This window comes from Trypanosoma cruzi, genomic scaffold, assembly GCF_000209065.1.
Source record: "Trypanosoma cruzi strain CL Brener 1047053516507 genomic scaffold, whole genome shotgun sequence".
Taxonomy (NCBI): Eukaryota; Euglenozoa; class Kinetoplastea; order Trypanosomatida; family Trypanosomatidae; genus Trypanosoma; species Trypanosoma cruzi.
Genome location: NW_001849378.1, coordinates 32935 through 56036, shown reverse-complemented (window position 1 = coordinate 56036; position 23102 = coordinate 32935). Strand labels below are relative to the sequence as shown.

The 23102-nt window shown below is 48.6% G+C and overlaps 6 protein-coding genes, 1 non-coding gene and 1 pseudogene across 7 annotated transcripts, besides 23 other annotated features; all 8 read right to left on the bottom strand.

Moving 5' to 3' along the window:
* Positions 1-1299: part of a sequence feature (areas not merged during assembly with more than two copies in the genome that could not be assigned to a particular haplotype) that runs on past the window's edge.
* Tc00.1047053507875.80 lies at positions 644-723 on the bottom strand. The gene has a single exon (XR_008255495.1). It is a non-coding gene; the product is annotated as a C/D small nucleolar RNA (snoRNA), TB8C3C2 (small nucleolar RNA).
* Positions 1300-1483: a sequence feature (heterozygous, non-Esmeraldo-like haplotype).
* Positions 1484-1796: a sequence feature (areas not merged during assembly with more than two copies in the genome that could not be assigned to a particular haplotype).
* Positions 1797-2528: a sequence feature (areas merged during assembly that could not be assigned to a particular haplotype. This can correspond to areas where the two haplotypes were merged or to regions with more than two copies in the genome that were merged during assembly.).
* Positions 2456-2535: a sequence feature (T-rich).
* Positions 2529-5353: a sequence feature (areas merged during assembly that could not be assigned to a particular haplotype. This can correspond to areas where the two haplotypes were merged or to regions with more than two copies in the genome that were merged during assembly.).
* Tc00.1047053507875.70 (trans-sialidase, putative) lies at positions 2594-5197 on the bottom strand (the record flags this gene model as incomplete). Its single annotated transcript, XM_813766.1, has 1 exon — positions 2594-5197. One exon carries the CDS (start codon positions 5195-5197, stop codon positions 2594-2596), a length of 2604 nt encoding a protein of 867 aa, XP_818859.1.
* Positions 5354-10665: a sequence feature (areas not merged during assembly with more than two copies in the genome that could not be assigned to a particular haplotype).
* Positions 7904-7975: a sequence feature (T-rich).
* Positions 7995-9197, bottom strand: Tc00.1047053507875.60 (beta galactofuranosyl glycosyltransferase, putative; the record flags this gene model as incomplete). The annotated part of the gene is made up of 1 exon (XM_813765.1): positions 7995-9197. The coding sequence occupies one exon, from the start codon at positions 9195-9197 to the stop codon at positions 7995-7997; it is 1203 nt and encodes a 400-aa protein (XP_818858.1).
* Positions 9528-9547: a microsatellite.
* On the bottom strand, positions 9611-10357 carry Tc00.1047053507875.50 (uncharacterized protein; the record flags this gene model as incomplete). The annotated part of the gene is made up of 1 exon (XM_813764.1): positions 9611-10357. One exon carries the CDS (start codon positions 10355-10357, stop codon positions 9611-9613), a length of 747 nt encoding a protein of 248 aa, XP_818857.1.
* Positions 10666-12599: a sequence feature (haploid, Esmeraldo-like haplotype).
* Positions 11283-11625: a mobile genetic element.
* Tc00.1047053507875.40 lies at positions 11704-12462 on the bottom strand (annotated as a pseudogene).
* Positions 12600-16566: a sequence feature (heterozygous, Esmeraldo-like haplotype).
* Positions 13675-13706: a microsatellite.
* Positions 13983-14022: a sequence feature (T-rich).
* Tc00.1047053507875.30 (hypothetical protein, conserved) lies at positions 14081-14608 on the bottom strand (the record flags this gene model as incomplete). The annotated part of the gene is made up of 1 exon (XM_813763.1): positions 14081-14608. The coding sequence occupies one exon, from the start codon at positions 14606-14608 to the stop codon at positions 14081-14083; it is 528 nt and encodes a 175-aa protein (XP_818856.1).
* Positions 14651-14707: a sequence feature (T-rich).
* Positions 15390-15418: a microsatellite.
* Positions 15474-15541: a sequence feature (AT_rich).
* Positions 15590-15619: a microsatellite.
* Positions 15710-15738: a sequence feature (AT_rich).
* Positions 15739-15772: a microsatellite.
* On the bottom strand, positions 16000-17250 carry Tc00.1047053507875.20 (glutamate dehydrogenase, putative; the record flags this gene model as incomplete). The annotated part of the gene is made up of 1 exon (XM_813762.1): positions 16000-17250. The coding sequence occupies one exon, from the start codon at positions 17248-17250 to the stop codon at positions 16000-16002; it is 1251 nt and encodes a 416-aa protein (XP_818855.1).
* Positions 16567-17377: a sequence feature (areas merged during assembly that could not be assigned to a particular haplotype. This can correspond to areas where the two haplotypes were merged or to regions with more than two copies in the genome that were merged during assembly.).
* Positions 17378-23102: a sequence feature (heterozygous, Esmeraldo-like haplotype).
* Positions 17433-17470: a microsatellite.
* Positions 17819-23102, bottom strand: Tc00.1047053507875.10 (hypothetical protein, conserved; the record flags this gene model as incomplete). Its single annotated transcript, XM_813761.1, has 1 exon — positions 17819-23102. A coding segment is annotated over one exon (5284 nt), but the record flags the coding sequence as incomplete, so codon positions are not given.

Genomic DNA, 23102 nt, shown 5'->3' with positions numbered 1-23102 from the left:
ATGCTTTTCTACGGGTGGCAAATTTAGTAACACGATCCATCAAAATCGTTATCCAACTGCTGCTAATCCTACTACTGCAAGTAATCCCTAACACCTTGAAACGATAGTTGTGCTGGTCAAGCCAAATTATCTCTAACTGCTTGGTCAGAGGTGAAGAAGGAAGCAGATACAACAGCAAATAAACACAGTGACACGCAGAGACATCCGGCCACAGAAAATCCCCGCCAAAGCGCAACCACCGACACAAAGAAGCACAGACGCCACAATCACGCCAGTAACACCATCACCCTCCCACCACCCACGCAGCCCCACACAACCACCATTCAGAGTGGTAAGATCCCGGCAAAAAGACAAATGACCATTGGCACCGCTCTTGTTGCCAAATGTTTCTACCACAGAGCAGTCCTGATTCCGTGAAAGACACACAAGGGCCGAGACACCCAAGTGGTGGCGCTACATCCAGCGGCCATCGAGCGTGTCAAAGGATGAAATGGTGACACGGAAAAGGAGCGGAGGATTCGCCGTTTGCCAGCAGAAAAGGCGTCCTTCCTCGTTCACGCGGGTCGGCATTGCACAACAAACAGCGGCACCATAAGCACACACGGCACACACAAAAAGGACGAATAAAGAAGTGCGGTGGCGGCACTCAGCCACGGGGAACAAGAGTCCACATCGATTGTGCGGCCTGTTTACTCATAGACGTCCGGTTTGTAATCACGCCGCTGCCCTGCAGTTCGTCAGTCTGCAGGAAACTGGGGAATGGAGGGAAGGGGAGGGAGAGAAGGTGCGGCCCTCATCCATCTCGGTTGGATGTGACACCGGTAACTTCATCTCGTCAGGTTGCCTGCAGCAAAGACTGTCGCCGTCAGCAGCGGTCGGTGCCTTCCCTCTCCCACTGGGGCGCCACTCCACCGACGCCGTCGCTCGCCTCCTCCCCACCAACACAGCAAGGGAGCAACAGCGGGAGATGCGACACGTGCGACGAGCACGCAGCCGCAGAATCCCACTGCTGCCGCCATGAGCAAACGAGGTTGGATGCAGGACGCAAAAAGAAAAATAAACACCCCATCAAACGCTTTGGCACCACGCGGAAAAACCGCAACCGACACACAAGGCGAAGCGCCGTGAAGCAGGCACCAAAACCAAAGCTCCTCCAACAAATCCATCGTGAAGCAAAAGAAAAAATTCACACAAACTGAAAAAAAAGAATGCCAATGCAGTGTCAATAAATAGTTGTGGTGCGCAGCAGCCGTGTCACCGCACTCTTCCCTCATCAAACAGCACCGCACCACAACGCACCGTGACGACAACGTGCAACGACGACGATTGAGTAGCACACGCAAAGCGGCATAAACTTTTCATCCCGCGCTCGCTCAAATTTATGCTCTCAGTACGTACTGCCAACGACACAGGGAATGACACGGAAGGGGACTGTTCTCTCCATCCTCCTCCTCGCCACGCCCTGGGTGCCGCAAAACGCCGTCAAGCAAAGCCACGTGTATGGAAGGCCCCAATGCGCGGGGCGGTGCTGGCAGCCACGCACATTCACTCTCCCACACACATCCTCTCCTACAACTTTCCCACACACAAAAGGGAAAAAACATGGAGAAGAGAAACACGCCGCACAACGCACGCAGAAGCACCGCCATCCACGTCGCGCCGCAAGATAGAGTCATGGGCACAGCAGACCCACGGCCGCAACGAGAGGGACGGAGCGCATACAAGTCCACGGCGCTGTCCTTTACTTCTCTCTGCTCCGACGGATAGGCATTACGCCTCACAGCAGGTTGTGGCGAGTGGCGCCATACACTCACAGTGAGGCACGGCGCACACCATCCGCTCCCCTCCGAGTGCACTCAACAGACCGGGGCACGGCATCCAGCCAATCTTTTGACATCGCAAAGGCGAACAAAAACAATCGTCGTCGCGGACTATCAGTGCCTCTAGCGGAGAAGAAAAAAAAGAGGCAATAGGGGCATTTCAACAGCACGGTCAGCAGAGGGACAAGAAAAGGGACACAAGGACACAAATTGGCAGTGGACATGGCACAGAGAAAAAAAAGTCCGCAGGGACTTAAAAAAAAGAAAAAAGAAACAAAAGGGTAGGAGTTCAGAAAAACTCCCAAAAATATAAAAAAGGAAAAAAAATTTGATTCGGCAGAACTTTTACTTCATGTGCCGGTTCAGCACAAGACGACCGTGTGTTCTGTATAAATATTACCTGCACCAAGAATAAAAACAGAAATGAAAAAAAGAAAGTAAAACGAAAAAAATGAAATTGTACTGTTCCACCAGCCCACACAACACTCTTCATTTTTATTGCGGCATCCGGCCTTTTCTTCCAATCCTCCCTTCATGCAGTCCGTGGGACGCACAGCCGCAGGGCCGGCACCGCGTGTGGGCGACAAAAGCAAACAAGAGGGGGAACACGTCACTCATGACGATGTGCAGCAACCAAAAATTAAAAAAAAAAAGAAAAGAAAAGAATTACTGAGTATTACAACAAAACAATAAAAAAAAAAAAAAAAAGGAAGAACCCGCGGGGAACGCGCCACACAATCTCCGTGAGGAGTCGCAATTTCACATTCTTCGGCTCACAAGACTGCCACAAGTGCACACAGTCCCAGAAGAAGCAGCAACGCCCGGGAGACGCACGCAAACGCAGTGCTGTCACCACGTAAATCATGCAGGATCAATTTCGCGTCGGTGATCAGGGCGAGGCGGTCGTCTAGGCTCATACTGCCACCGGATGCTGAGTGATTGGTTTCTGAAACGGAAGTGCCATTTTTAGCGGCAGTGTGTGGACTCAATCCGTCCGTAACATTCTCAGCACTCGATTCACTGCCCGCAAGAACACGGACAGACTGAGAGTCAGTCGGCTGTGCAATTGGAGCCTCTTCAACGTCTGCCAGGGAAGTCGTCAGCTGTGTGGCCGTCCGCGGTGTAGCTGCCGGCTGTGTGTCCTCCTGCGTTGTGGCCTCCCGCGTTGCAGCTGCCAAGGAATTCGTCAGCTGTGCGGCCGTCTGCTTTTCTTCCTCCGTCGCTGTGACTTTCACTGCAGTGTCCAGTTCTTCGGCAGCCGGATGTCGAATAGGGGCTGTCCTGGCGTTGAGGCTTCTGAGGTCATCACGATACAGTATGCGGTTGTACAGAAGGACATCAGCCACCGTCACATGGCTGCCCTCTTCATCTTCCTTATTGCCCGCACCAAAGAAGAAGTGTGAGATCCTGTGTGAACCAAACTGATCAGCGTTACGGTGCTGAGCCATTTCCTCCTCTTCCAGTTCTTCTTCATCCGTCTCGTATATTCTTCTCCCATTAGCGTACACAAACCAGTCATCATCGTTATCCTTTTGCACCGTCACTCGAATTGCCGTGTTTTTTCCCCAATTGCCAACATCACCAGACGGCTTCACCAAAAAATCCTTCTTGTGAAGTGTGAGGTTCCAATTTCCTTCACTCGTATACGAGAGCTGAAAGAGCACCGTGCTGTCCTTGTCGTTCAGCCTCGCACCAATCAAAGGAATGGGGCTGCTGCCTTCCTTCGGCACCTCGTGGATGGTCACCGTCGCCGAAAGAGTGAACTTGTTGTTTGTAAAGTAGTACGGCACAGTCTGCCCCATGTCGCCAACAGGCCACTGCGCCTCTGCTCCCTTGAGCGTCACACCGCTCTCCGTGCTGGTCACTCCGCCCGTCACTGTGGCATTCACGCCGAGGTACTCGTCCTTCCATGCAGTCCCGTCCAATGTGCTGGACAAAAAACCAACCAGCCCCTCAGTGGTAACTCCCAAGGCGTTGTCCAATTCTTTCCATTTCTTCACCGCAGACTTTATCCGCTCCAGCTGCTCAGTCAGGCGCATGGCGACAAGACTGTATGGCCCGTCACCATTCCTCTTCTCGTACAATAAAATCAGTTCACCCTCACTTTTCACCAGAAGAGAACTGGCGGCTGCGTCATCATTTTCACGGGATATTGGCCCAACATCATACACACGTGCATTGTCCGTCACCCAAAGATGGAGCCGACCCTTTACATTGTTCTCCTTCGGGTACACCGGCGCGGTGATGAGCATCACCTCCTTTTCCTCAATGATTGCGGTGGTGAATCCACTTTTGACGCCGTCCCCTGTTCGATCACGCGAGTTGCCCCACACGCGGTTAATTGGCTCACCCAATGTATACCAACTGACTCCATGCGGAGTGGACATGTAAACATCATAGTAGCCTCCATCACAATGAGCCATCATGAAGAGTATTCCGTCGTATTTGTCTTCTTCCCACTTCACCAGGGTTGGATCCCTGCAGCCCTTACCAGTCACATAGGATGAAAGCTCCCATTTGTTCCCTGACTTGAAGAGACGCATAGACAGCAAAACGCTCTTTCCATCGTTGTCTTTGGCCTGCATGGGAAACACAATCGTGCCGTCACGCATCACAGCGCCCGATCCTCCACCGCCAATTAACTCGGTCAAGGAATGAGATTCTCCTTTGGGTTCAGGCTTCACCAAATAGGTCTCATTCCAGAAAAGTTTCTTCTTGTTTCCACCCTCATCAGCGACAGTTCCCTTCACAAGTAAAAGGCCCCGCTCATTCGTACCTTCAACCTGCGACTTTGTAAGGCTGTGGTTTCCCAGGAGCATGTAAACACTGTCCTCAATTACAACTGTCGTTGGTCGCAACACTTCCGTTGCCCCAAAATTATTCTCGGCAGTGTCCACAATTTGTGTGCAAAAACAATTCATATCCGACATCAAAATATCCATTGAGTCACCCTTTATATCCAGATGCTTTGACACAATCCCAGCACAGCGGCCGGCTCCATCCTTCTCCCCGCACTGCGCTTCAGCCACGGCAAATACATCATCACCCATTTTAACAAGGCCAGGAACACGGAGCGAGGTGATTTTGCCGCCGTCCTCGTTAAACTCCTTCCAATTAGCAAATGATATCGACGTCTTCCCTTTAAAAGGATCAATGGTGTTCCTTGTTTTACTGCCCCCAGCGGCTGCAGCTCCACAGTCGCAGCAAATCATCCACACGAGAAAAAGAAGCAGCACCGTGGAAGTAAACACACGCCGGGGCATGTTGGGCCTCTGCGGCTCACTCTCTCTTCCTTCCCTCCTCCTTCCGCTGGATCCGGTCACGCGGCGACGGCTGTGTGTGCGGGGTGCATCCACAGAAGCAACACGTGAAAGCATACAAATATTTGTGTGTGGGCGGTGTTTTTGTTGTTGGTCCTTTCAGTGTCTTCGAATCTCACAGTAGCAATTCGCGTTTGGTTGCTTTCTTTCCTAGCGTGTGTATGTCAGAAATAGGAAGAAGGCAGCAACAGCGGCAACACATCAGATACGTCACTGGGGTTGGAGCAGAGCGCCCACGCAGAGAGCGGAGCACGAGACAATCCGGGAGGGACAGCACGGAAAACAATTGCACACAGAAAACAGCAACAACAACAACACGGCAAGTCACGGCGGAAGCCAACACACACAAACACACATGGACGCGAAATTTCATCATTCGGCGACGCCATTCAAAGTCCTGCCAAAACAGTCTGCAAGTGATACAGTGATCAGTCACACGCTCCCGGTGCACCGCCGCGGCAAGAACGCGGACACATACGGAAATATGTGCACAAACGTGGGCGGCACCAATTCACAGCACCGCCACACGACACTCGCTCTCTCGGTCCATCCCACGTCCCGCCTCAAAAGTCCGCGGCAAGCACCAATAAAATAATGAGGCGGCGAAAAAACAACTTCCCTGCAGGCACTTCAGGGCTCCACAGCAACGCCACCAACAGGAGCGTGCATCCCTCTGCTTGCAGCAGTGCAGGCCTCTTTGCTCCTGGCCTCTCGGGCGTTGAACGCCTCCCCGACCATCTCGCGCTCACAAAGCAAGCCGCACGCAGATGCAATTCATTTTCCCCGCAAATGGTGTTGCCTCGCTGAATTATGTGCAAATAATCCACAACACACCACCCAAAGTTTCTTTCCATTGCCACAAAAAAAAAAGACAAAATGTTTTTCAAAAGTCAACATAAATACCACTTCGCCCCATTCACTGCGCATTGCCCCGCACAGAATCGTTGTTACTCGCCCTCCGCTCCCCTCTCATTCCATTCCTGCCTGCCAGGACTTACATCACAGTCACAATCCCTCCCAAGAAAGACTTTGTCACATGCTGGCACGGGCCACATTCTTCCCTTTGCATCCCGGTCTCCCGCCCACAGGAGGACAAACAGGGAGATTGTGTGCATGTGCGTGTGGATGGCCATGTGCAAAACTCATCAAGATTCAAAGAAATACGGCACACAGGGCAACCCCGCCCACGAATTGGGAGTTCACTCGTGAACCGCAGCAGGAACAGCAAACGCCCTCTTGTTGCTTTTCTGAGAGGCCGATTCATTATCATCACGCCGCCTCAACAGCGTGTACCGGCGAGCGGAGGAGATGACTGCTCAATCGCACCTCGTATCGGAGGCGCTCACAACGTCTCACTGCGGCCACGTGCCGTCAGCAACAAGCCGCATGGCAGAACGCAAAACAATTTACCCACTCACCAAATAAATAAATAAAAATGCATCTCACCGCCATAAAACGGCCATCAACATCTGTTTCACGGCAGACACCAAATGCCAAGGGATTAATTAAGAAAAACAAACACACAGATGGTCTCCCACAATACATTTCAACAAAGGATAGTCTCTCAACCCTGAAAATAAACACCGTAGATTCACAAAAGCCGCCTCATCGCGCCAAAAATCGTGCGATGCCCCTCCTCGCAATGCTCTGCTGTCCGCAGACACCGCCCTCTGTGGTGTTCCGGCAAAAGCAAAAAATAAACATTCACAAACTAACAGCAATAGAAACCTCCACACGCAACGTGTGCATCACCGTTGAGCATCACTTCCATCCCCGCAAGTAAAAGAGGCGCCGTCACACCATCCGCAAGATTCGCCACAAACACGCCAAATTGCGACGTACGCAACACGCTCCGCCGTGACCATCGCTTTCCCGATAAGGCAGCCCGCTTCCGTCCACCGTGTCCGCCAAGCAGGACACACCAGGCCTGCCGCTGCAACGCAAAAAAGATTCGGAAATACGCAACGGATCCCGTCGCAGTCGTTGGCTCAGCCGCCGTGTTGAGGTTTGGGATGGGCGGATGGAAAAACAAAAACAAAACGGCCAAATATCCCCGCGGAATCCCGCATTTCACGCAGTCCCAATGGCCAGAGGGTCCTCTAGGGACGCCTGGGGGACGCATCCGTCACACTCTCACGCAGCATCACTCACGGCTCCCCAATCGAGTCCAGTGAGCATCGTGAAGCACACGGCGCGCCTCAGTGGCGTGGCGAGCAGCCTTCTCGGAGAAAAGGCCGCGTGGCGATGGTTCCCCTCCCCGCTTCACTTTTATTTTTTTTCTTCCCTTCTGTTTTTGGTGGCATGTCACAGAAGGGGAGCGTACTTCATGTCCCCGAGCCCTTCTCTCGGTGCACGCACAAAAACAGAGAGGGGAATAATAAACGAGTGATTCAGGCGGCACGGAGAAATAAATGTGCGGGAGACAAAAAAACAACAGAACAAACAAAAAGCCCGACAGATATGCACGCAGCATATTCAGCGGAAACTAGTTTCGCTTTCAGTGGGTAACTTAGCAGCCAATTGCGGCGTCGATCGCCCACGGTAAGAAGCAGCGTTGTGCTCACAATATTTTTGCCTTGTTTTCTGCTTCCCTCCCCTTTTATTTCTCCCTCATTCATCATCTTCACTTTTACTGCTTGCTGCCGCCCTCTCCTACCTTCGGCAACACGGCCAAGTTTGGACGCTGCACCCTTCTCCTGTCATGCCAAATATATGCTTGCGCTCTTTAAAACCCATGGCGTACTCGCTTAAATATCATTTGTGTAAATATAAAAAAAAAAAAAAAAACTTTTAATAATTAAAGCGAAAAATAAAATAAAATAATAAAAACATAAAACTTGCAACTGGTGCCAGTTCATCTTCCTTTCGTCCTTACAGGGTACAAAAGTGTCCTGTCGTACTCAACCTTTGGGACCCCTTGCTTCTCATCATGCCCGTAGACCCGAATGCGCTGTATGCGTGCCTCATCCTTCACCCAAACGTCTAGGGGGACCATGCCGTTATATAGCTCCTTGCACCCGCCACTGCACGCCCGTGGACGGTTCCACTTCATCATGGCATATGGTTTGTTCGCACTCAAAGACCTAACGCGACGGTACCAGAGAGCGTCCGGTAGCTCCATTTTATTAGAGAAACGAATATTCGAGCTGCCGCGATGCACAAATTTGCCGTATGAGACATTCCGCTCCTGAAATCCAAGCAAACGGAGGCGTAAGCTGTAGTCGACATCCTCCACGTAAGCTGGGTAGAAGTTCTCGTCAAAATATCCCACCGTACTGATCGCCAAGCGTGTCAACATAACAGATGTAAAACAACTGCCTTTGTAATACGCGCAGAAGTGCCCGTAATGCTTCGAAAACGCCTTTTCACGCTCCTTCACAGAAGCATAACGGATGCGGTCAGGCAGCAGCGCAGACGTCGACAATCGGTTATCCTTCACCGTGGAGTGCAGCACCTTCAGGCCCCGTCGCAAAATAGGACTGTACTCGCTCGGCTCATTCGCCATTTCCGCCGCCAACTCATCCATGCGAGCGGCATCATGCCTCGTCATTTCATGCACATCGCGTAGAAGGTTGGGAAAAAGATCGGGTGAAAACTTTACGTCGCTGTTCGTTACAAAAACAAAGGGCACTTCCTCGCGCGGCAGCGAGAGTGCAAGTCGTAGCCCAATGTTCACGGCAGCGCTGTACCCGATGTTTTCCGGGTGACGACTCACAACCAGGCGTCCGGACCACCCATAGACCCTCTCGAGTTCCTGCAGGTACAATGACAGCATCGCCTCCCGCCCGTTCTGCACCAAAACCAACAGCCGGATTGGCACACTGATGTTGCACATCATCCTCCGAAAGTCCATCAGATCGAGCATCAGCGGGACCACCATCAACGGGATAACGTCCGTCCCGTTATTATTTCCCCCCAGCCACCGTGTCGTTGGATCCACCAGAAGCCTTTCCCCGACGCAGCGGATATATTCCGCCATGGTCGGACCAACACCAAAACCATACGCGGGATCGTCACGAAGTATGAACTCCACTCCAAAAAAAAAAAACATCAGCATAAACAACAAATTTAATGTTAGAAGAAAGATAAAGCATCCTTTTCCAAAAAAGGCTCGTGGCTTCGGTTTTTAAGGCGCGTGTAACTCCGCGCATATCCCGTTGGAGGCAAAGCCAAGGGAGCATCTCCAAAAAAATGGAAAAAAAAAGGAAGATGCGCAGGAGTGGCTCCGTGTCAATGTGTAAAAAAAAAAAAAGACTCCTTCCAGCGCAATGGCCATGCATGGATAACGTCCTTGGCCTTCCGTCCGCACAAAAAAGCTCTGACGCCCTAATGAAACCCTCCATGCGGGAAGGTCATCAGAGACACCGCAAACCGCACCAGGTAAAAAATATATATATATATATATATCAAATAAATGAATCGATAATGAAGCCCAGCACCTCAGCGTGTATTCTGCAACAACACTCGTCATCACAAAATATTTAAAAAGCGACAATGTGGGAAAAGAGAAAGATCGAACGGAAGCACAAGCCCACCATCAAAAGTGATGGGTTTTCCAAAGCCGCGCCCCAACACAGCAAGAGTTCTTAAGCTAAAAAGGAAGAAAAAACCTCTCATGGGTAAGAACGAAAGTAAAAACAGGCGTCCTTCCACCTGGAGGAAGGGAGGAACTCCACCACGGTGTCCTCCACGACGCAAACGCCCTGCGTCCACTGGCCGGTGTCGTGTGCGGGCTCCGCGAGAAGGTTTTGCGCACGCCGCTGTTCCACACGGTGTGCCTCCTCGGAACGCGACAGCAGACGTGTTCCCCTCCGGTCGCACTCGTGGCGGTGTCGGCATCCGCTGCCTCACTGCGTGCTGGTGGCGTCGAATACGATGCTGCAGAGAGTGTGAGAGGGTGCCCGAGAGGAGCGGTGCTGGGTTGGGTGGGCAATGCCCTCCGCGGCGAGAAACCCAGCGCGACTCCTGACCGCTGCGCTCACGCACTCCCTTCCATTCCTCTCCCTTCATCCGGCAACCGCACAGCCGCCGGCACATTGTCCCCGAAGCAACACACACGTAAAAGCGTCGCGGCATATCTCCCAAGAGAACAGAGCGACAGCCACACGCTGCGGTCATCGTGCCGACAAGTTTGCCCTCGGACAACTTTGTTTTGGGGCCACACGCACACCCGCAGGGGTCACCCACAGCAACGCACAAAAGTGCAATCAAAAACATTCACCCACCGTCACCGCCATCGCACATCTACAGAAGAGACACAAACGCGCAAAAAGCCCAACTCCGCCGCAGACGCACAATCACGTGCACCAACAGCTGACAAGAGGAGTCTCTCACCTCGTGCCCCATCGATGTGCCGGGCGGTACTGCATTTCGGAGCAATCATGCTGCACGCGGTGCGCTGCAGACAAAATGAAAGGGAACCGCAACGTGCCCCCTCCCGGTGTCTCTCCCTTCTTCATTTCCACAGAAGAAAGCGGCAAGCGAATACCGGCAAGGAATAAAAGAGGATCCTCCGTCGGCATTGTAATATTTTGTGCATTGTGTGCGTGTGCCCGCATGTACGCAAAAAAGAGGCAAATAACGAGAGAAAGACATGTGAATAGGCACAGCAACACACAGCAAAGGTGCAGGGGGGAATGGAGGAAGAAAAAAACTTGTGAAACTCGTGACTGCACTGCGGCACCAGCAGCGGCAAACAAGATATTTGCCAAATAAAACTTTAAAAAGATTTGGCGTTTGTTTCCTTTTATGATTTCTGTCAGAAATTTTTTTAAAAAAGGTGCGTTTGTTTTGGCCGCTCAAATCCCCGTGCCCACATGTCATTTATATTCCACTGGGGCTCCCAATGCGCTTCTGTAACTCTCATTATTTTTTTTTCTTCACCGGCGTAGCAGACAGTACCGAGAGCGTCGGCAGTCGATGGACAGAAACAAAAAAAAGGTACCGCTCCGCTCAAGAGGTTTTTCCAAATATATTTAAAAAAGCACAAGAAAGGGACAGGAAAGAGCTGCAGCACCCCAAAATAAGTAAAATAAATAAATGGAGAAAACGTTCGCCGGGCTTCTGACCACATCCTAAACTCAATAAAATGGGACGAAAAAGAAGGAATCAATGGGGAGGCAGCGGCTTCACCACACCCTCGATGTTTATTCCATATAAATATTATATTTGGACAGCCACTAATCGTGACACGCTGCACTCTACTCGGACTGAGATATTTTTCGTTACTTACGACGTGGCAGCATTAAAAATCCTCCGGCCACAAGACCCCGCCGCAAGGTGGGAATCAAAAAGTGTAAGAAAACCAAAACAAAAATAAGGAATACACTCGTCTTACCGCCGTCAGTGCCTTTACTACTTCCGTCGTGGACTTGCAATGGTTCATAAAAAAATAAAAAATCAACCGTACAATAAGATATTTGTCTCATCAGAATATATTGAGTTAGGTGGCCAGACCTCTCGCAAACATTCTTTTCTCACACTCCCAAAAAAATTCGTCGTTCTAAAAAGCAAATAAAATAAAAATAAGGGATAAAGCAAAATGTGCCCACGCAAAGCGTCAATTATTCCAGAAGGTGCGTGGAGAGGCACATATAGCTCCCGCTGGAGGCAGTAACTCCCCCACTGCGATTTCTCAGTAAAGGGCCGCAAAGCCCCAGCAGCAGTAGCAGCGCCCGCAACACGCCCCCACGCATGGAGCCGTCACCGCTTCTCTTGACCAGTTTTAGTTCATCGTCACTCAGTGGGCGGTTGTACAGAAACACGTTCGTCACCGTCGCATTGCTGCCGCTGTCTCCCTCGTCGCCCCCAATGTAGAAGCGTGTGATTTCAGCCTCACGCATCTCAAGTTTTCGTATCGTCTCTGGGCTCCCCACAAGCTCAGCATTCACGTACACGGAGCCCTTGTTGCCGTCCTGAGGCATGAGCGACACCTGGTGTTCTTTCCCAGGCTCCCAAGTGCTGCCCGATGCTGTTTTTATGCCGTAAAACACTATATCACAACTACTGTCTGCATTGTGCGACAGCACAATGAAGTTCGTGCTGACGGGTGCATCCACACCCGCACCCGGTAGAGGAGTGCTCAACTTCGAAAAATTTTGGATGATAGCCGTCGCCACAATAGTGAAATCGCAGCTTACAAGGGTGTGCGGCCCATTATGCTCCCGGCTGCTCACGGGCCACGTTGTCCCAGACCCAAGCCCCGTGAATTAAAACCCATCTTTGGCCTTCATTGCATTCTTCGTCACAATTGCATTCACGCAAAGGTAATCGTCACTCCACCAGCACGGACAAGAGAAGGCGCAGCGAATGAATCCCTCATTTCACTTTTGCCAGAACCACTTTTTGGTTCCACCTGCGTCTTCATCGGCACATAAATATCGACCCATTGTGGCATTCACACGTCCCCTGACTGCTGCCCTTCTGCGTTAGCAGCCCAACCACATCCGCAGCACATCATCACGAGGAGGAGGAGCATCGCGGAAGTAAAATGCCGGGACATGTTGGGCCTCTGCCGCTCACTCTCTCTTCCTTCCCTCCTCCTTCCGCTGGATCCGGTCATACGGCGACGGTTGTGTTTGTTGGGTGCCTTGACAGCAGAAACACGTGAAAGCATATAAATATGTGTGTGTGGGCGGCGGGTGTGTGTGGATGCGATACACAAGATGAGGATATTCCAACGCTTCCACAATTTCTTCCTTGTCGGCTTGTGCCGTGGGTTTATAAAAGGAAAAAAAGTGGTGCCGTAAATCACTTTCACCGGCGCCTACACTGTGAAGTCCCTTGTCAAGGTACAAGTTATAATGACGACAAAGAAGCTCCCGCATGTCCCGGACGCAGTTGGAAGAAAAAAAAAAAGTTCAAATACATTAATTGGCAGTCAATGCACGACCACACTTTTATTGAAGAGAGGTTGTCAATAAACATCCTCTGTTGTGGTTGCAAAATGAATGGGATATCATTTCTCGGTGACACAGCGGTATGAATGAAAATGCCGCCAATGCCATCCACAGGGAGTCGCCATGTAGGGAAATACAGATAATTTTTTTATCATGGCGCTATTCTTCTTCCCCGCTTCCCTCCCAATTGCAAAAAGCAGCAGATGGATGGCCGTCACCCATCGCACGCTCACCACACAAGACGAAGCGCCGCATGATTCAACAGACCTTAACGAAATCGGCGCAGAATTACTCCTCCGCGGAAGAAAGTACTCAGTGTCAGCTCAGCATGCTATCCATGCATGCGTCCTTCCTCTTTACCCACCGCCATCGCCCATCCAGCGTTGCACTTTTTTTTCCCTTTACGCAATGAACTGCGTTGGACCCTCATCGGCAACCCACAAGCCATTTGCCTCCCACAATCACCGTTGGTGTGCCGATTCGCCCTCCGCCATATATTCCAATGCTGCGATTCTAAATTGGCGCCAAAATTAACGTCCTCCCGCCACAGAGATTCCTCAAGACCACCGGGGTGCTTCACACCCCGCAACCCCGAGACATTTCACCGCCAACTATTCCGTGAAAAGAAAGTAAGCAATATATATATATATATATATATATATATACATGTCCAGATGGAAAAAAAAAAAAAGGGACATAAGGCACGCGATGAAGAATACTCTACCGCCTTTGACGTGTCACAGCGACACGCACTCATGAATTTTTTCTGCTGGCGTTATTTTCATTTTTTTGTTTGTTTGTTTGCTTCAAGACTGTCACTCCGGGACTCTCCTTTTCTTTTTTTTTACTTCACAAGACACCAACCCCCCACCGCGGACACTCAAATGTGCGCCTTCAGAGAAGAGAAACTTCCCACACGGGCCGCCAACGCAGTTACCACGGCAAAAACAAAACAAAAATAATAAAACAGGAGAAAACCAAACAGCAGGAAGCCAGTGAGGATAAATAAAGGTGTGGTCTACTTCGTGGCCCGCCTCTGGCTCTATTCGCGGTCAAGGTGGTGATCGAGAGCCTTCCGTCTTCCATTGAGTTCGCCCAGCCGCGCCTTTAAGAAAAAGGCCGACGCATCGCAGGCCGCTGGATAAAAAGGAATTGCACGTGCGAGCGCAGCCCTTCTCGCCGCGGCGCGTGTGCCATGTGTGTTTTCTCGGAGCCAAGACAAGCGGCTCAAGAGATCAAACAATTCTATGCAAATATTCATTTTCGCGGCCGCGTACTTCTTCTCCCCAAACTGCGTCGCTTTGATGACGATCCTGCGGCTGCCCTCGAGAGACAACAGACGCAAAACAGAATGCGCGAGGGCCCCGTCTTCTCCCTCGATGCAGAGCCACGGGTACTTGCGCATCAACGCCGCCGTATCGTGGGGGAACGAGAAAAGAATGGCACGCATCAACTCCGCGTAGCAGTGTGGAGCGCCTGAGTACACGTCCTCCTCCGTCACCGCATCCCACCCATCGAAGCCGAGCGAAGACAATCTCCGGTGCAACAGGGAGAACGTGGCGCTCAACATTTCCGCAAAAAATTCAACCCGAGCGCTGTTTACGCTACGACTAAAACAAAAATCGCAAGAAAAAAAAAAGTAAAATAAAAATTTAAAAAGAAAAAAAAACACCGAGCGCCGCGCAAAAATTGGGTGGTCTCCCTTTTCATTGGCTCACAGAAGGGACGGACGCCGCACCCGAGCACGCCCCTCTCCCGTCCCGCCGCCACCAAACGCCTTGAGGCATTTGCGTCTCCCTCCCAAATCCGAAGACGCCAAACCACCAGAAAACTCAGTGCAGAACCAAATTCGTGTTGCCGGCACCAAGTAGTAGACATGACATAAAAAGCCCGTCCTCAAAAACGCCATAACGACCCACACGACTCCCCCCCCCCCCCCCACTTCCCTCCAGCCCCACCAGAAGCACCCCGTGCAGTTACAATCCGTCAATTTCATGCCGTGCGCCGAGACGTATCCCTCGCCACACCGCAGGAGGTTGGCAAATTGGCATTTCCCGCATGAAGGCACACACACACATCAAGTAACTGCTGTTTCCGTCAAAGAAATTAGCAGCAACAACAAATTGAAAGAAAAAAAAAAAAGAAACGTATCGTGAAATTGAGGTCCATCACCGACGGCAGCCGTTGACCGTTGCGTGGCTTGAAAGCAGCAGGCATCCCGTACATGAAGATTCCGTCAAACAATACACACACATACATATATATATGGAGAAAACGAATCCGCCAGACCCCTTTTGTCTATTCCTTAAAAGTATGCCGAAGAGAGAAAGAAGAAAAAAAGGAAGTCAACCAAAATAAAAATAAAAAATAAAAATAAAAAAACTTAAAACATCCATTCCTTCATTCACCCATGCCCCATGAAAGTCAAAATCCGCATATAAATAAATATAAATAAATGAATTGAAAAAGTACTAAAAAAATATCCTAAAAAAAAAAAAAAATTCGTTAGACCCAGAAGGCCGATCTATCATAAAGTGGAAGAAACTTTTAAAAATAAATAAATAAATAAATAAATAAATAATGATAATAATAATAAAAATAGTCATCAATGACTTATGATAATTAATCCCCGTGAATTCTCCCCCCTCGCGTTTAATTCAAAAACCCTCACTAAATATAATATTTAAAAAAATTTTTAATAAAAATAAGAAAAAAAAAAAAAAAAAAAAAAAAACAGATAAAGCAGCAATGTCAAGACATTCCGCAAATATAACGGCATTTCCTTCGGACACACAAACACCACAGAAATCGCACTTCTGCGTACGGAGATATTTGTATATTCCTGTAATACCAAAAATCACAAGCTTTTTTTTTTCTTTTTCACCACTTTATTTGATTGTTCGCGTTTTCCTTCAGCTTTAAAATTATCGTTTCTTTTTTCAATGTTTCCCAACAGAGATCTCAAACTACGCCAAGACCCTTCATGGCCTCCGCGACCTTCACAAAGCCGGCAATGTTGGCCCCATTCACGTAATTCGTCTTGCCACCCTCTGTGCCATATTTCACGCACGCGTCGTGGATGGAGTTCATGATATCGCGGAGTTTTTGCTCCACCTCCTCGGCTGTCCAGCTTAGACGCGCTGCGTTCTGCGACATCTCCAAACCAGAGATGGTGACCCCGCCGGCGTTGGCAGCCTTTCCGGGGGCAAACAGCACACCGGCCTTGATGAGTTCCATGGTCGCATCCGTCGTTGTCGGCATGTTTGCACCCTCAGCAACAACCGTGACACCATTCCTTATCAGTGCCTTCGCATCTTCAAGCTCCAGTTCGTTCTGCGTCGCGCACGGAAGAGCAATATCCGCCTTGATGAGCCATGGGCGTTTCCCTGCATAGTACTGGAGCCCCAACCCTTTTGCGTATTCCTCCACAGTGCCGTGCTTCACGTTCTTGATGTCCATCAAGACCTTCAGCTTTTCAGGGGTGAAGCCCTCAGCGTCATGCACACAACCCCGTGAGTCTGAGACACTGAGCACCTTCGCGCCCAGTTGGAGGCATTTCTGAACAGCGTATTGCGCAACATTGCCAGACCCCGACACAACAACGGTCTTCCCCTTCAGTTCCTGGTTATGCTTCTTCAGCAAGGCATCCAAAAAGTAGACAAGGCCGTAACCCGTAGCCTCGGGGCGCATCTGACTCCCCTGAAACGAAATGCCCTTGCCTGTAAATTTGCAGGCATTGTTGTTTGTCAGTTTCTTAGTCATGCCTGCCATGTAGCCAACCTCGCGACCGCCAACGCCGATGTCACCAGCTGGAACATCCGTATCGGGACCGATGTGGCGGTACAGCTCCGTCACCATAGCCTGACAAAAACGCATCACTTCACGGTCGCTCTTCCCTTTGGGGTCAAAGTCCGACCCACCTTTGCCGCCACCCATTGGAAGTGTTGTCAAGGAGTTCTTGAACGTCTGCTCAAAGCCAAGAAACTTAAGAATAGACAGGTTCACTGAGGGGTGGAACCGCATGCCGCCCTTGTATGGGCCGATGCTGGAGTTGAACTGAAAACGCCACGCCCGGTTCACCTGCACTTCACCCTTGTCATCCACCCATGACACGCGGAACTGAACGACACGTTCGGGCTCCACCTGGCGCTCCAGAAGAGAATCCTGGCAGTACTCTGGATGCTTTTCCAGAAAAGGCCAAAGCGAGGTCATTACTTCATGAACCGCCTGCTAAAATTCGGGTTGATTGGGGGGTCGCGCTTCTTCACGCACTTGCTGATAAAGTCGCCCACAAAAGTGTACTTCATTATGATGTATTTGACTTTTTTTTTTCTTTAAATCTCCTTTTCCTTGTTATTTAAATAATTGGTAGGAACAAATTTAAAGGCGCAACTAAAAAAAAAAAAAAAGAAATAGAAAGAAACAAAAAAAATTTCCTACTGAAGACGATGCCAACGATGTTCTTTGGTGAGCCCTACTGGTAATGCATGTTTAATGCGGCCAAAACAGCTTAAGATAGCAAGAAGGAAGTGCGCAAACCATTCACAGGGACGCAATCCAGCCCGAAAGTGAAATTTGCCTTCCCTCTTTATCATTACGTGTTGATGATCTTTCCCTTCCACCTTTATCGTCATTTGAGAAAGCCAAAAGGGAAAAATAGCTCCTTATATAGAAATTACTTGTTCTTTTCCTTTCTCCCTTTTCCATCATATATATTATATTGGTGGTGATTTGATATTACATGGCGCCTTGCATTGCATTTGATCCCTTGCATTGTGAATCAATGGTCTAAAACAATATGTTCCCTTGCCTGCCCATCCGTGTCAATCGCTTTGCACTGTCGAATGGCATAAAGAATCTTTTCACGCATAGATTCATAAGAAGAATAAGAAGGCAAACGAAGCGTAAAAAAACAAGTGCTACTGGTTGGGAGAGAGTCATGTGTTCCATTCCGTTGAACTTTAATGGCTTCCTTCAGTGGTAGCCGTGTTTGGCCCGTTGTAAATCGCAAAAGCAGCATTCGATCTTCATCTGTCATGGATGCAATAACGTCCAAAAACATCCGTGCATCATTTGCAGGTAAACTTACTTGACAAACTTCACGTAATGCATCGTACGATAGTTTCGGAGCTCCACATATTATTAATTCAACCTGCTGCCAACGAAAAGCATTAAGTGTGTATAATGGAACCACCTCGTCAAAGCCCCGCTGGGTGTAGCTTATTGCAACATCGTATTTATGAAGTTCAAGTGTAGAAATATGTTCTCCAAGTATCTTGGCAGACCGGATCGTTGAGGGTGGAATCTCAGCTCCCAGGTTCATTTGAGAATTTTCCGTCACAAAAGTCGACCAACTTTCCAAAATGCCCGGAAATCTCTCTTCAAGTTCATCTGCTGTACGATCCATGAGGTCCTCTGGTGTCAGTTGACGCATTATATCAGGATCAATCGCAAGAAGATCTTGGCTTGTAGTTTCCTCAGAGAGTAAACACTTCCAAAATAACGGTGGAAACTCCACCGCTAGAAGATCTTTTGTCAAAAAACACGATGCAATTAACTTCCCAAAGAATTCAAACATAAAAGACGACTGAGAATTCAAAGCCATAGACACGTTAGGCATCACCGCAGATTGCCCCCCACGACCACACTGAGCAAAAAGAGGATTTAACTGAAATGTACCATTAGGGTGTGTGGTCATAATTTCCGTGGCTATTTGCGAGAGAATATCACGATATGGTCCACCAGCATCTGTAGAACCAAATCCTGCAAGCTTCACAGTAAACATAGGTGATGCATAAAAGGTAGAAATGGGGCTTTTCTGAAGCTGCACAAATAGCTGTCCAAAGACGGAACGCATAAGAGTCGGATAAGGCCCAAGACGCATCGAGGGGCGTGCTTGCATTGTATGGATAATCACATTCGCCTTAAGTCCTGGACGATTTCGGAAGGGGCGCATCGTCTCATTCTGAATTTTTTCAGAAGACTCTGCAGAACAGAGAAATTTGAGTTTTTTCCAAAGCTCAAATAACTCCGTTTTTCGCCGGAGGTCCACCACAGCAGAAAAGACTGAAGTTAGTACGTCAAAGACCTGGAGTCGTCTCATATACGGAATCAAAGGATCCAATGGAATCTCGTTAGTAAACGCACCGGCACCAAGAAAAGATGACAAAAGTGGAAAACTTGCCAAATCGTGTGAACGGACCGTAGTACCTGCGTCGTTTTCCAACAAAGCACAGATTTTTTCTGAACTCATAACCGTTTGACAAAAATGAGCCAACTCTGCATAAAAATCGTATCCCTGAGGAATAACCGCCGTGTCAAGACGATCCGGAAATTCTTGTAATGTATTGTAAAGCTGAGCAATGTCCATGCCTGTGGAAGCGTCCGAGAGATGTTCTCCATTAAAAGTGGCATCCTCTTCTCTCTCCGCAAAAAACACCGGAAGAGCCAACATTTCATTGGGGTACGTTTCAAACCGGGTTACACTTTCGTTACGCACACCGCGTTGAAGAGTTATAATAACGGTCTGTTCATGATACAGACACTTCACAATGACGGTGTCTCCCCCTTTCGCTCTGGCCTTCAGTGGCTGAGACTCCTTTTTATGACTGAGGCAGACATACACTTTGCCGCTACAATCAATAAAATACCCGCAAGATGGCAACCGGATTCTTCGGGACATTTCTTCTCCTTGGGATGGCTTGAAAACAAGAGATCCGGGTAACGCCGCATTCATATCCCATCCAACAACCACGTTTCCCCTTCTTGAAGGGTTTAAAACCACTTCAAATCGTTTTGATCCAAAGGTAGAGCGAAATTTTTCAGAAAACACACCGTAACAAGATCTCATCCCCTCATTAGATGAAGTACTTGTGCGCAATTCGTATTCTATACGATGTGCCTCTTTAGGTTCCTCTGTAAAGGCATCAGGTAATGGAACTGGAGGATTACTTGTAATAGCGGCAAGCACAATTTTTGTGGAGGCAGCTATTGCATAGGGGACAGTGGACTTCTTTCCAGGAGGTGTTAATGCTGAACGTTCTAATTGATAACGTCGTATCAACTCGCAGATTAGTGAAATACCGAGCTGTACAACAACAGATGAGGTTCTGCCTTTCCAACATAGTCCATTCATCATTCCCAATAGAGGATCAAAAGATGCACATAAAGCCTCATGAGAGGGCAAAGCACATTGGTCCGTTTTGAGTAATTGAAGAACACAACGAAGAGCCATGTGCCTAATCGATCGAGTATAAACAGTGGCAGTACGAAGGAGCAACAATGTTAACGTTGGACCAAATGCAGTAGAAAGAAACGGTAAAACCTTTTCATTGCTTAAAGAGAGAAAAATAATATTGACACTTGTCTCCACTCCTTCCAGGCTCTGAGCCACTGTTGGGGTTGCAAGGCATGCATAGGCAAACGCAAGCAAAGAAAAAGATGATCTTTTCATTTCTGCCCCAACAAGAACTTCCAAAGCATTCAAATCACTACGCAATGGAGTAAATGGTAACAATATATGTAGTCCTTTGTGTAAGCATGGAGATTTTAAACTCAAAATGACGGTTCCAAGAAGTTGCCGAGCATAAGATACCATGGCGGCCTCTATCTGAGACACAAGACCCACATCTTTCTTACGTGAAGAAACCAAATTCGCAGGTGTTCGTGAATGACGTGTCAAAACCCCTACAGATTGAGAAACATTTGGAGAGATACATCCCACTCTTAAACGACTCCATATTGTTTCCAGCATCTCCCGCGTAATGACTGGTGAATGCCTATCAAATACTCGCCAATGCAAGAACTGCACTGAAGAAGCAATACCCGATAGAGAAATAGCCAACCGAAACTCTGAAGGACAATCATAACCAGGAATGACCTCATAAAACATCCCGCCATTCACCGACGCAAAAGCCCGTTTTGCCTGCGGAAAAACACGAAGACGCAAATGAATACACTGAACAGTCTCCGAAGAAGAAAAATAAAAATTTTCATAATGCTTAAAAAGAGGCAAAGGAACTCGGAGAAACCAATTCGTAGTTACATCCTGAAAGCTTAGTTGAACCGAGTGACGATTTGAGCTCACAATAAGAAGCTCTATTTCGTGAACTTTTTCTCCGCAAAAAACGGGCTTGGTAACCGTGCAAAGGAAAGAGCCACCATGTGCAATTTGTCGGACGCAACGACAGGATACATCTAGAAATTCTGATTGGGTGTGCAGTATGACATCCTGGCTAATGCAAAGTTCTCGCAATTCCATTTCCAAAAAAAAATGGGATGGATGGCTCTGCTCCACCACCCCTGTTCCTGTCAGCGTGGACGCCAAATTGCCAGACGTTTCATTCGGTATGTGCAAACATGGCATTTGAGTCACACGAACATCCCTCTGAGAAGTAAGAGAAGTTGCCCTTGAAAGCGTTGTTGTTTTCCCACCTTCGGCAGAACATTTCAACACCATGCCGTTCAAAAATATATATTCCTGAAGACATGCGCCTGGACGAATAGAAACTAGGGCAGTTGTATCGCTTGCGGACCTGACAGTAATATCCTCAGTGAACCGATTAAGAAAAGCTGCCACAGGGGCATTCATGGCTTCTAGATCCATAGAAGAAAACGCCAAATAAAGATGATTTTCAGACAGGCTGTCCTGTAATTGTTTCACCACTTTGGGTCCAGTGTTGCCTGATAAGATCACACTTCGTGCCCATTCATCAATGTAGAAGAAGGCCTGTCCCTGACTCAAGAGAGTTTCCTGATTAGAAGATTGAGATAAAGACAAATCCTGTGATGTCAACAACAACAAAAATGAAGTATCTGCCATTGCGATAACTTGCCACACTGATACAATGCAGGAACTCGTAATGGGATCAGAAATCCACCAGACAACAGACGGACGCGATGGGTCAGTCTCAGTATTCGACTGGATCCTTTTGTGAAAAACAAGTTGGCGATAGCACAAATATTGACGCGATATCCCCCATGGAGGCTTGCGTCTTTTGCAAAGAATTTTCTGAAGGATCAAATCCAGTTCTTCTAAATTCGATGATTCCGTAAAGCAGGCATTTCTTATGAGATCCTTATGAAACCATTCACAATGTTCACCCATGAAGACAAGATAATCGTCTTCATTCATATCGAATATCAATCCGGGTCGAGTTTCAGCCACAATCACAGGAATACCCAACAAATTTTGTTGTTGCTGTTGCAAGCAAGTTGAATTATCGTGGGAAACTATCCTCAGCCTACTCCTATATCCCCCAGCCTGCGAGGGTAATGTGTAGGTAATGCTACCCTTCAGCAACCGTTTCTGATTCTGAATACCAACAAAAGGCATCACGTTCTCCGATTTCTTCCCAACCGTGATACCTATGTGATCATTTTCTTCTTCCACAGCTGCCATATTTGCCCTCACACCATCCGTCTCGGAGTAAAAAAGAACACCGCTCCCACTTGTCGTATGTAGGAATAAGGCCACACGTTCACCTGCAGGAATAATAACGGGATCAAATTCAGTTAACTCAGTCTCCCGCTTGTCAACCAGCTTCATTTCTTGATCCATAATAAGTCGCCATTCCGTTCTTTCGCTCTCTACTCCCATAAATGTTCCGTCACGAACAAAAAGCGTCACTCGAGCCAAAGTCGTCGTATCGGGAACAAAACTCACTCTCGTCACTTTTACCTTGACGTGTTTGGCAACCAAATCAAACATGATGCCGTTATATGAGCCCGCTCCCACTCCTAGATGGTCTCCTGTTCGAAGGCAAAAAACTTGTCCATCCGCAGTCTTCCTTAACTCCTCTGCAAAAATCCCCGTTTGGTCAAGAACATCCGAAAATTTTAAATTTTCATTCATCAAAAGTGTCACTGCGTTGCCAAATTTAACATCTGCTTTTAATAGAGACGAAAGCCTATTGAGAATATATGCGCAACTCCATCTATCACCTTCCATATCCCGTTTTCCGTGAATTCGAAGTCCAGGCGATGCACAAGTATGATGTCGAAGCAAGCAGTGGACATTCCACAGGGTACATGCAACGACACTCTCTCCAATTATTCGAAGGTAC